The 14,160-nt window shown below is 34.9% G+C and overlaps 1 protein-coding gene across 1 annotated transcript in view; it reads right to left on the bottom strand.

The window, feature by feature from the left end:
- Nucleotides 1-14,160, bottom strand: part of LOC144450657 (alpha-1,6-mannosylglycoprotein 6-beta-N-acetylglucosaminyltransferase A-like) — a 74,651-nt gene that overhangs the window by 21,479 nt on the left and 39,012 nt on the right. The window contains exons 3-4 of the mRNA XM_078141302.1: nucleotides 2,793-3,056; nucleotides 2,272-2,354 (exon numbers count right to left, since the gene is read on the bottom strand). Of these exons, the coding sequence (XP_077997428.1) occupies nucleotides 2,272-2,354; nucleotides 2,793-3,056 (347 nt within the window). The remainder of the gene's footprint in view (nucleotides 1-2,271; nucleotides 2,355-2,792; nucleotides 3,057-14,160) is intronic.

Raw genomic sequence — 14,160 nt, 5'->3', positions numbered from 1 at the left:
ATACCACATCAAGGTCAAGTTTACATTGTTAGAATCTTTAGTACAGCTATGACACTGCTGTATTAAAAGGGAGTGAATACCTTGTGGATGACATGTGAAATAAAATGTGCTGGTTTCATTCTATTACCAGTACAGAGCTACAATCGATCAGAACTAAGGCACAAGTAACATACAGGACTTGTTAGGGAACTTCTGGTAAATGTATTACAAACTGTTTCTATTGCAATGTTATAACTGATATGTAAAAGTGAAACCAATGCATCTATCTCATCTAGCATGTGAATTCACAAAGTATCCTTTTTCTTTAACAAAGAACAGTTTCTGTGACTGTGCTAATGATAAACTTTACTTCTATCTTTTTCTTATATACAAATTTACATGGTGAGGTCAGTAGATTACATTTGACCTTGGCATCAATGTCAAGGTCAGGAGATATAATATCATCCCATACTAACATGTGTATATGGATATATTTGTACAGGTCCCATCCTGTCCAATAGGTTAATATCGTCTCTGGTAAGTATCCATATATATATATAAAGGACAGTAATGTGAAGACAACATCATGAAATGATAGATTTATTAATAAATGAAGTCTTGAAAAAATGTACCGTTTCCACGTAATTTTAAACAAGTGGAAATTTCAACAAGAATTTTCCATTAAAAGAAACCTATGAAATTTTGTAAAAGAATATGACTGATAATAACTTTGTAGTCTAGTCAAGGTCAAGAAAAAGTGCACACATAGCAACATACTATAAATCTGGAAATTTTTGCTAAAGACTTTAATTCGCTGGAAAAAACCTGCACAAATAGGTAGTGACAAAAATGCCTTCTAGCACACAATATACCTGTCTGTAATAGTAACTAAAAATTAGCCTTTGAGAAGTAGCTGAATACTGTAAAATCATAATTTTTCTAGCAGCGAAAATATCTGAGTTTACAACATATGGATACATGTACAGACAGACACACACAACAGAAGAAAGTGTCCTGTCCAGTAGGCTAATAGGCGATACATCTTCATGTGAATCATGACATTAAACTACAAGTCACGCACAGTGATGTATTAATTAAGAAGGCATCAGGAGATAGTAGATTTACTGATAAACTAATCCTGATGGTCATGTAATTTCAAACGAGAGATATTTCTTGACAAGAGTTCTCCATTAAAAAAGAGATTTGTAAAGGGAATATTTCTGATAAATGGCTGATAATCATGATGAAGTATCATAAGCTTGTTATCTATAGCAGATGATGTAAATGACTTTATTGAAATAGTTCAATCAATAACATGCTTGAACATTTTGTCAGTATGTTCGATTCTCGAGTCATTTCGAAGTATGTTTGTCGCTGTAACCAGTGATAATGAACACTCTGTTATAACAAACACCATTTCATGTCCCCAAATTTATATTTCGAATAGAGTTCATGCGTCACTATAATAAACATTACAATACATGTACATCTATATTCATGTCTCCAAATGATTTAGTTTATCAAGAGGTTAAAGGTCATGGTATCAATCCCAGGTTTTTGTATTAATACTGATATTGCAATGGAGCCATTGGCATTACATACGATAATTTCTTTTGTTCTGAACCAACCAACTCTATAGCTGTGCCAGACAACTGATGTTGATATTAATCCTAACTGGAACTGGGCATTTCCAGTGGGTTTTTTTGTTCATATCACCAACAACCTGCTGTATCACCTAGTTGTAATGTCAAGTAAAGTTATTGAGCAATGAGAGTTACAGATGTTTTATAGCTGATTATAGAACAGTAGACCAACTATATGATAGGTACACATTTGTATTCAAGCTAAGGAGTAAAGGTTATGATAAGTTAGGGATAAGAATATTTAGACTCCCTAGCATAGAGCTGATTTGAATTACATTCAAGATGTGGACACTTTTCTATGTGTGTCCCTCGGGACTTTGCTAGTGCCTGAATTCGACTGTGCAATAAATCAAACTATAAATGCAGACATAGAACATATCTCGTTTGAATTAAGCCAACCATTTTTGAGAAAACAGTAGTACAGACAGACAGCGAGACAGACAGACAGACAGACAGACAGACAGACAGACAGACACAGCCATATACTATAACCTTCAGTGGAGAAAACAGTAGTACAGACAGACAGCTATACAGACAGACAGACAGACAGACAGACAGACAGACAGACAGACAGACAGACAGACAGACACAGCCATATACTACAACCTTCAGTTATGGAAGGTTAAAGTGCAGACCCAGTCTAACTCACCTCTATCTTGCCTTTACAATGTACAAAACCAATCAGGTCAGAATCCTTGTAATGACATACATGATTTGGCTCCAAGATGAGATCTAGAAATGATTAAAGAAATAAATGTTAATTCTCATTTTGGTGTAAAATATTAATTATTATCATACAGCCAATTGTGGGATTGAGATCATGCCAGCATATAGCAATAATAATCTTTACAGCCCAGACACACAGACACACTGCATGTATGCACGCATGTAAACACTAACATATTGTGCAGAGACAGACAACCATGCACATGACACATGAACACACACAAGCAGACATACATGCACATACATACATGTATACACTCACGCGTGCACGCACACACACACACACACACACACACACACGCACGCACACACGCATGCATGCAATCACACACACACACACACACACACACACACACACACACACACACACACACACACACACATACTACCATGACTATAGCACTAGCCCAGCTATATGCTAAAAACAGAAAGCAATAAATTTACCTCTAGCTGTCATTGGTTTATTTTTTTCATCAACCTTTACTGGTATTACTGGCATTTCTCTCTTCTCCTCACTCTTTGTGTCTTCAATACTGGCAGGTTGGCTATTGTTGTGTGATTGACTTTGGTTCTGGTTGTCATTTTGTGAGATATTCCTGAGACTAGTACCAAGTGTACCGTTACTGATTGCTGCATCTACTTTCTTCTCTAGTTTGGATAGCCTCAATAATATGCTGTCTAATAGTACTGCCATTGTCTTCTTTAAATCTAAACATAGAAAATATAATCATCATGATTGGGCAAAATAAAATAAAAAACCTGTTTCTGATAACATGACTTCAGAAAATATGGTAGGTAGGTCGAAATGTTATTTTATTTTATTTTTAAATTACTTCAAATTTAGAATCCATAGATTCCAAGCTATACTGTAGAACATGACAGCATGGATTCTAGGCTACATTTGTATACTATAGAACATGACAGCATGGATTCCAGGCTATACTGTAGAACAGGACAGTATTGATTCCATGGCTATACTGTAGAACAGGACAGTATGGATTCCAGGCTATACTGTACAACAGGACAGTATGGATTCCAGGCTATACTGTACAACAGGACAGTATGGATTCCATGGCTATACTGTAGAACAGGACAGTATGGATTCCAGGCTATACTGTATAACAGGACAGTATGGATTCCAGGCTATACTGTACAACAGGACAGTATGGATTCCATGGCTATACTGTACAACAGGACAGTATGGATTCCAGGCTATACTGTACAACAGGACAGTATGGATTCCATGGCTATACTGTAGAACAGGACAGTATGGATTCCATGGCTATACTGTACAACAGGACAGTATGGATTCCATGGCTATACTGTACAACAGGACAGTATGGATTCCAGGCTATACTGTACAACAGGACAGTATGGATTCCATGGCTATACTGTAGAACAGGACAGTATGGATTCCAGCTAGGCTATACAGTATTGTAGAACAGGACAGCATGGATTCCAGGCTATACTGTAGAACAGGACAGCATGGATTCTAGGCTACAAACAGCCATGCTATACTGTAGCACAGGACTACTATGGATTCAACTTCAAGACAAATACATGTAGCCATACATTTGTATACAAGGACAACATGGACTTGAGGCTGCAAATACATGTAGCCATGCTACATTTGTATGTGCCACAGAACAATGACAGCATCATTCCAGGATATGAAACTTTACACGTACTGTAGAACAGGACAGTGGGGACTCCAAGCTTTGACTGCAATTATTGCTTTTCTTGTTATACATTGTAACTCTGTATTTGTATTCAGCATGGACTATTAGATTAGAATACATGTACATCTAACAATACCAGCATACAAAGTACATGCATTATGTATACTACTAATGTGTACATGTATCTTATCTGTCCAGGTGATTTAATATAAACATTAACATCATGAAGCACAACATCAAGAGGAAATACAAAATATCAGAAGAAATTCTCTATCATATAGCTCAAAATATATTTTAATACCTTACTAATGTTTATCTAGGACATTTTTGCTTCAAGACAATTTCTTTATCTCCCACAGTTTCTGAAGATCAAATACCACTGAGTGCAATAGTATCGTCTGGTTGCCATGACAACTAATGGAACATACACCTCTGTGTTTTTTTAAGGGTTCAATAACATTTGTAATAATACAAATTACAATTAGTACAACGGAGTAGAATAACATTAATTCTTTTCTGATATAAATTCAATCCGTTTTATCATCTCAGAAGTAGTCTGAAACACCTTAACGATTAAATGAGTTGAACAGCGGTAAATTTTCTTTCAAGTTTCTGTTTGCTCAATTTCGCCACAAGAAGTACATTTTGTATACTCGCTAAAACATGCCGATTTACTTTATGTGGATAACCTTTCTATACAGACAGTAAATTCTGAGTAAAGTCCACATCATTTTAGCAGTTTCCCATTTATTTTTCCATTACTCTATTAATTCACTCTCTATGAGACTACACTTCGTAGCCTGACTCATTTTCATCATTTTGACAGTTAATTAGTCTTAAATGGTTCCAGTTGTTGACTTTCTTTTCATATTAACCATCGCTAAAATTTCTCATCTATTAAATGCAGATTAATTAGACTGTAAAAGTGAACAGAAGTCATATTTCAAGTAAAATGTCTTGATAAATGAAGCTGTGTGTGTGTGTGTGTGTGTGTGTGTGTGTGTGTGTGTGTGTGTGTGTGTGTGTGTGTGTGTGTGTGTGTGCACGTGCACGTGTGTGCATACATGCGTGTGTGTACAAATGTATGTGTGTACACATAAATGTATGTACCGGTACATGTCTGTGTACATATGCCTGCCCAGCCTATGTGAGTACATGTATATAAAGTCTGCATACTACATTATACATGTTTATGTGTAGATGGCTGTATTGTGTGTAGATGGCAGGTGTACTTCTCATGTACCTTAGTGTATAAACTGTGTGAATAGCAGTATGTGTGTGGATATGTGTACATGTACATGTGTGTGTGTCTGTCTGTGTGTGTGTGTGTATGTGTGTGTGTGTGTGTGTGTGTGTGTGTGTGTGTGTGTGTGTGTGTGTGTGTGTGTGTGCATCATCAGTGTCTGTATTTGTGTGTTATGTGTGTCTTTGAACAGTATGTATGGTGTACATCTGTGTTTGTGTTTGTGATTCAGTACTTTACTCATTTAAAAAAAAAATCAATTATTTGGTACATACATGTATAGCTGATAAGGAACAACCCACTACATTATGTAATAAAAACATTGTACTGTTTTTTAATATTCTATATTATTCTAATGATGTAATCTGTAGTGAATGCATGTAAAACTGTACTTAGCAGGGATAATGATTTTCTTAATGTATCACTAATAACATACTCAACCTTGTCACATCACAACATCCATTCTGAATACATAAGTACATATACTCCTACATAGCATAACTATTAAAGTCTGATAATTTCAATGTTGTAAATTTTTAGCAGTTTTAATTCATTTTACTTCACTGACTCTTTCAGTCACTTTAATCAACCCTGCATCATGCAACCTCTCTGAAATAGAGTTATAGAAATGAGCTTGGGGGCTTTGACAAGTCATTTTAATCAACTCTGCATCATGCAACCTCTCTGAAATAGAGTTATAGAAATGGGCTTGGGGGCTTTGACAAGTCACTTTAATCAACCCTGCATCATGCAACCTCTCTGAAATAGTTATAGAAATGGGCTTGGGGGCTTTGACAAGTCACTTTAATCAAACCTGCATCATGCAACCTCTCTGAAATAGAGTTATAGAAATGGGCTTGGGGGCTTTGACAAGTCACTTTAATCAAACCTGCATCATGCAACCTCTCTGAAATAGAGTTATAGAAATGGGCTTGGGGGCTTTGACAAGTCACTTTAATCAACCCTGCATCATGCAACCTCTCTGAAATAGAGTTATAGAAATGGGCTTGGGGGCTTTGACAAGTCACTTTAACCAACCCTGCATCATGCAACCTCTCTGAAATAGAGTTATAGAAATGGGCTTGGGGGCTTTGACAAGTCACTTTAATCAACCCTGCATCATGCAACCTCTCTGAAATAGAGTTATAGAAATGGGCTTGGGGGCTTTGACAAGTCACTTTAATCAACCCTGCATCATTCAACCTCTGAAAAATCTGACCTAGAACTTAAACATTAGAACAAGCCTAGTACAGTAGTATCAAACACTGGAATAAGACAAAATTACAAAGAATAAACAACATGAGAAGATTCTTTTTTTGCTCTCTTAGCTTGTCTCAGGATTGTGTGGACATTGTTTAAAGAATGAGGCTCCTAACATTTCATATTTCCCATAATGCATCACTCCAATCAAAAGCAGTCCTTGTGACAGCCAAATCTGCCAATTTTCAAAACTCTACTGTAGCGAGTTCACGCAATGAAGAATTGGTGAAAATACTTTTTTCTGGGAACCCAAACTATGGATAAAGAAATGCAGTTAAGCTAATATCAGCCTTGCTTTGTTGTCTTTTACTTTCACTCTGAGTCTGAGCTATCAAAACTGAAGAATACAAATATTGCTGTATGAGCACAGCTTCATATAAAGAGATGGAAAAGACCAATATAAAATAATCACACATCTGATGCGTTATATATATCACCTCTAATTTCATAATTGATGATGAGCAGCATATCTCCCTTTATCTATTTATTATCTGAAATGAATTCTTCCGGTGCAACGTACTTGTGTTCTCAGAAATAATTCCCAATACAATAATTAATTTACACTTTCTCAAAATTCATAGAGCTATGGAGTGTTACAAAGTGTATGCATACTGTACTGTACTGTATAATTTCAACTTACAGTCTTGAAGACCTGGTTTTCCTGGGATAACATTTGACAACTTACAATGACTCAGGCAGGCCCCAGGATTTGGCAAGAAATTAACTCAGACATGGATATAGTACTTACATGTAGTATTAGATTCTCACTATTTTTTCTTTTTGAAAACAAAAAAAATATCTAGAGTCTGCAGCTTAAATTAGGGTTAATAGTCAGGTTACTGGAAACACATATTTTTTTTTCATATGGCCTTAACAGCAGGTTTGACATCACACTAATGAATGAGTGAATAAGGGGAATGACCAACCTACATTATATTTCATTAAGTTCTCATTAAGAATATCATATACAGTATGCATATTATCAATACCTTTATTGTAGTCAGTTAAATCAACAGATGATAAATCCACATTTATTGGATTTCATAAAAGCAACTCCATCCATTACAAGGATATAATACAAGTACATCAATAAAGGATATTAAAAACCAACTTGTTATATTATACATGTACATCAATAAAGTATATTAAAAACCAACTTGTTATATTATATCTACATACACAACATGTACATGTATACAACTGCCGACATCAAACCATACCTGCTACAAACAAGGAAGTAAACAAATGAATTAAATTTATAACACTTTGCACAGCAGGTTGGAACATCAGAGGCTTGTAGGATATATTTCATGGTTTGATATTAGAACAGTTTTATGACCTCTTTAATGCCTGGGGAACTTCAAATTATTGTGAATGTGAACTATTGTGAGGAGGCTATAAGTACAGCTGTTCTTATCAAACCATGGAATGTAATACAAGTCTCTGCTGTTCCAAAATGCTGTGCCAAGTGTTATTAATCCAATTTAGTTGTTTACTTTCCCTGTTTGTAACAGGTTCTGGGTTGCCCATGGTCTGACGTCAGCAGTAATACATTGTAATACATTCCATACGTGGAAGAATACATTTCAGTAATATTTATGAAACTACCCAATTATTGTTAATAGGTCCAACATCTATCAGCTGATTATCATGAAATATGCACAACCCATTAGTAGAATTAATAGAGAACACAGTTTATAAAATGTTCTTATTGACCTCAACTAAATATTTTCACTGCTTGGTAAATCGATTTTGTTATTGAATCAACTGGTAAGTGAATCAATGTGATAAAGGTGTTCTTCCTTGTGAATCGATTGAATACATGAGGTTTCTTGAGTGATTTAGGAAATTACGTCACACATTAAATCAATCACAATGTGTGTCTTAAATATTAGGTGTTGAAGACATCACATGTACAGGATCTCGGTTGATTGTTAATGTCAATATTTGCCACTAATCTTTACAGACTGGATATAGATTTTGCAGACCAAGGTTGTACAGTTAGGGCCTGACCTTGGGCGAGCCTGTATAAAGTGTAAGCATACTACTGAGGTACACAAAATCCATATGTGGTCCATAAAGGTTTTATCATATGTCCTATGGAGAATTAAAATAGATTAAAAAACGATAATTTGTTTATTTACACAGAACAAACCTGATAGGGTCATACATTTGCATATAAAATTTATACAACAATATGAGATGAAAATACTAGTTTTTGAGGAAACAATATTATACAGATTGATTGAAGTGTCTGTGGTTTAAACAAAGTGGAATTCAAGGTGAACTCAGAGGGGATGTATAGTCTACAAAATACAAAGATCACAACATTACATTTACATGTATACACAAAATGATGTGAAAACACTAATATTGGATCATATCACTGGATTGAGAAATACTCCAAACAACTGTAGGGTGACAAACTAGTTTGAGCACTACACAGTGGTAGCGAAATCATGAACTGCTTGTTACAAAAATGCAGGGTCATGCAAGGAGGAAATGAATGGGTTTTAAACAAAGTGGGAGGTGAGCAACTAATTAGGTGGTGAGAATGGAATATCAAGGTAGAGAGAAACAGTGAACTTCTTGTTAGTAAAGGAGGGTCATGCTCCGAGGGAAATAGCAGTTTTTAAAATGTAAACAAAGTATCTAGAAAGTAAGAAAGGTCATAAAATTGTATATAAAATTTATACACAAAATGACACGAAACATGATTAACAGATCAAGTCACTGGATTGAGAAATGCTCAGAACAACTGCAGGAGGTGATAAACACAAAAAGAACATCACACAGTACTTATGGTGGTAGTGAAATCATGAACGGCTCGTTTGTAGAAGAGGTCCATGTACTGGGGAAATGACAGGTTTTAAAGAAATGGAAGGTGAGCTCAGAAGGTACTCTCTATAAAGAACATAAAATCTGTACACAAAATGAGATGAAAACACTAATTATGATTAATTATCTTTATATATCACTGGATTAAAAATTCTCCAAATAACTGCAGGAGGTGACAAACGAGAGTCTAACATCACGCCATGGTAGTGGTAAATGACTTAATTGTTAGGGTATGGTTAGGGTCACGATTGCATGGGGGGGGGGGATAAAAGGGGTTTGAACGAAGTAGGAGGTTAGCAACTAATTAGGCATGGATTGGAGGACATGGAATGGGAAAGATGAGTACATCGTTCGTGCCAATCAGAGGTGTTAACCACATACACATATACATGGACTCAATAATGAAGACAGAGTCACACTACTGGATTCAAAAATCACACTATACTACAAGTATGAGAACAGAATATCTAATCACAAACTGAGGGTCACCTTTACTCTGTAAGAGATGGCACATCACCTTATCAGCTTGATTATAATAAAGGCTGAACAACACAGCTGCATATCTTATAGTCTATAGGACTTGATATGCTCAAGAGAAATGGTAAACAAATCACCAAGTGAACTAATATTCATGCCCTCATTAACAGACAGAGAATATGGCGCCTCTCTGGATGAGGATAAACAAAGTAGGACCTAGAAGTGAACTACCACAGTTATCTTGTACTGGAAGGGTTGCCAAGGAGCTATGAAATGCTAAACAAACTACAGGAGAAATGAAGATGCCTTGGTGTTTCACTTTCACTCATAAGATGTGATGTTTTTACACACACCTAGACAAATTCAAATGCAAAATAAACAATTTTACGACCTCTTTAATGTGTACATGAAGTGTTACAGGAACTTGAAATTCATTTGTGAAAGTGTGCCCTAATGTAAAGTGGCCATAAAACTATGTAATACAAGTCCAACATTTAAGTGTTATTAATCCAATTAGTTGTTTACTTTCCCTGTTTGTAAAGAGTTCCACTGTCAATGCTTGCTGATTGTATTTAGAGTATTAAAGCCTAAAGGTCATTTCATACCATTGAGATGAAATGAGTAAAAGAAGGTACAAACTATTTATAATAGTTGGCAAAAAGACATGCAGGTACTGTTGAGTCTAGCAATACATTAGAGCTAATTTAGACTAGGAATCAGTAGGATACATGTATACCATATGGTTGAACCATATGTCTTTTCCTTTACTACTGATTGGGTGGCACATCATATCATTTTAGATACTACATCTATGTGTAGAATTTCCATAATTATGGAACAAATTCATGATTGATTTCCTACTCATAGTATTTATGATCATGTTTTCAATTTAATTCTCATGACATTTTACATTGTACCTAGTCTAGTCCCTGTATGATATGAGTTATGATTACTACGATCATCTCCGTTCACTACGTCATGTCAACATTTTACCGTTATGGCTGAACCCCACGCTGGGCAAAGATGAATGACGCATGTCAGTAGTAATCCATCACAAATTGACAGGCAGTTGTAATTGGTTTTAAATTACTTCCTTCAACAATACATGTAGCTCTATTCAATTAGTACAGCTGTTTTGACTACAATCATGTGGGGACACGATAACGTCATCATGTTAATAAATGAACACTTATGGGTAGCACAGATTTCCGTGCTACAGTAACGACTTTGACTAAACATAGTGAGTGGAGATGATCATAGTAATTTTAACTCGTATCGTATATACATATGTAGAAACTAGACTACATTTGACCCTATACTTGTAGACTTGAAGCTCGAAGGACTAACACTACCATACAGTACATGTATTTCCACCATCCTAGCATAAACTCAAAAAATTTACTTTCTACCCCAGTAGTTGGATAGAAATAGTAAACTAGCTTCAAGTCTACAGTCTGGGTAAATACGGTGTACATTTGTATTTTTAAAGAAAATATTCAAAGTTACATGTGCTGGAACTGAATACTTTCTCTGTAATTTGGTGCACAGCAAATACTATAAATCGTTGCATCAGTGCAGTAAGGTTGTATCTGCTATGCAATTGTATAAGCCGATATGACCTTACTGCACTGAGGTGACAAAATAGTAACATAAAACTATGGGTTCACTGAGGATACATGCCCTTTAACAATACTAAAATATACCTTATGGTGTTGTTTTCATGCAACCAAGTTTGTGTTACCATGGAGATGAATGAATAACCTGACACCACAAATAACCTCTACAGTATACTGCACACTTTACTTTAAGTACTAATTAAATCTATTTGAAGATGAGTGAGATTTATTACAAATAACTATACTACTATAGATAACCCTAGCAGTATCTACAAAATGTTCAAAGAAAATGACATCTCACCACTACAGGAAAGGAGAAGAGAACTTTGTCTCACATTCTTGTTTAAAGTTGCTAGGGGCCAAATACCAGGTTTATATCACAGAGACATACCTCACACCACAAAGATCAAAGTGGACAATCAAACCCAGGAATTTTGCTGACTACCAACATAGCAACCCTGTGGAAAAGTACATGACAAACAACTCCAGTCGCTTTCCAATACCACACCCAAATACAGAAATTCACAGGAACTCATTTTTCCAAGAACTGCAATCACAGACTGGAACAAACCTGACAATAAATTGGCCACATCTGGATCAATGGATGCCTTCAAGACATCCATGTAGGATGACTAAGTGTTTTGCCGTCCTCTTCCGTTGATTATTTAAATACCAGTATTGGTTCCTTTAACATATTAATTCTGATTTTGATTCTGAGTGAGATGGAAAGAACACTTGGAACTTTTGTTGGCAAAGAAGGCGATTGTTTCTCAACATGTTTCTTTTACTGATATGTGAACTCAAGTTATTTTATTTTGGTCACATTTTTGTTTTAATTTGAAAGTGGATATGGATTAGGATTTGCTATTTATTTTGAATTATCAATTTACAAAACAATTTTATTATGACTTTCTACTTGAAAAATCAATGTGAAATAGCATATGCCAAGTCCTTGTTAGTAACTCAATACATTGCAAAAGCATAATAAATGTGTAAAATGTGTGTTATTGTATGTACACAGACAAACATTTTACACATTTTTTAGTTTTTTGCAATATATTGAGTTAAAAACAAGGACTTAGCATATGTTGTTTCACATTGATTTTTCAAGTAGAAAGTCATAATAAAATTGTTTTAAAAATGAAAAATCAATAATAAATACCCAATCCTCATCCATATGGCCACCAACAACCCTGAATGGGTTCAAACCCCAACCATAATGGTAAGGGGTAAGTGGTTTAACAACTCAGCCACCAACAACCCTGAATGGGTTCAAACCCCAACCATAATGGTAAGGGGTAAGTGGTTTAACAACTCAGCCACCAACAACCCTGAATGGATTTGATTTCCGACCACATTGTTAAGAGTTAAGTGGTTTAACGACTCGGCCACCGACAACCTTTTGCTGATGACTACTGATGCTTCAGTATTAAAGAAATAAAACATCGGTAACTTTTTCATAAAACATAAAAGACAAAAAACCTACAAGTTTCAGACCACAACCCTTAAAAGATGTTGAATTTCAAAATGGAAAACTATATTACTGAAAACAAAAGTTACCATGATGGTAATTTACATTTTATATCTATGCTGCCAGAAGCAAACAATCCATGCGGACAAAAAAAGTCATAACAGCTGTTCTTGATATTACTTGTCAAAAGCAAAATGGAAACAGAAAATAAAAGTTGCAGTGTAAAAAAATTGAGACTGTCTTTGTAGACCAGACATGAATTGCAAAAATTGTCTGTACATACAAATTATCAATTGTGAACCTTTCATATTTCATTTTTTTTAAAAATCATAGCATACCACACTCCAGATATAGATGGCAGTGTGTGCAGCATAATAAAAATTAATAATAATAATACTTTATAATAATAAAATTGACTGTACATACATATGGTGCAATGTATACATTTATGTGTTCTTTACAGTACAGGTTTCTCTTAGAAGTGAAAGAAAACAATCTGTCAATATTTATATACATATGCGTACATACATTTGTATTCTTTGCCACATACAATATAGGTTTCCACAGAAGTACATATGGTGCAATGTATACATGTATGTGTTCTTTACAGAACAGGTTTCTCTTTAATAGAAGTGAAAAAAAAACTCTGTCAATATTTGTATACATGAACATATGCATACATACATTTGTATTCTTTGCCACATACAATGTAGGTTTTGACAAAAGTGACAAAATGATCCATTAATTTGTATATACATACAAAGTAATAGTTATTTGCAGTAAAGGTTTCCTTCACAAGTGACAGAAAACAATCAGTAAATATATATATTATACATGGACATACATGTATACATGTACATACATTATATATTCTTTCAGGTATAGGTTTTCCACAGAAGTGAACAAATTATCCATCAATTTGTACGTACATACAATGTAATAGATCTTAGCAGTAAAGGATTCGTTACACCAATATACATAACATGTACATATACGTACGTATGTTCTTTGCAGAATGTTTCCCACAGAAGTGAAAAAAATGACCCATTAATATACATGTACATGCATGTGTTATATATTTGTATGTACATGTATATACACTGTAAGAGTTCTTAGCAGTAAAGATTTCCTTACAAGGGGGGAAAGAAATTATCTATCAATATATGTATTATACATGTACATATGTTCTTTACGGTATACAACATGTAGGTTTCTACAGAAATGAAAA

The sequence above is a fragment of the Glandiceps talaboti genome, chromosome 20, assembly GCF_964340395.1.
Source record: "Glandiceps talaboti chromosome 20, keGlaTala1.1, whole genome shotgun sequence".
Classification (NCBI taxonomy): Eukaryota; Metazoa; Hemichordata; class Enteropneusta; family Spengelidae; genus Glandiceps; species Glandiceps talaboti.
Note: the sequence above shows the minus strand (reverse complement) of the source record. Positions and strands in the feature narration are given on the sequence as shown.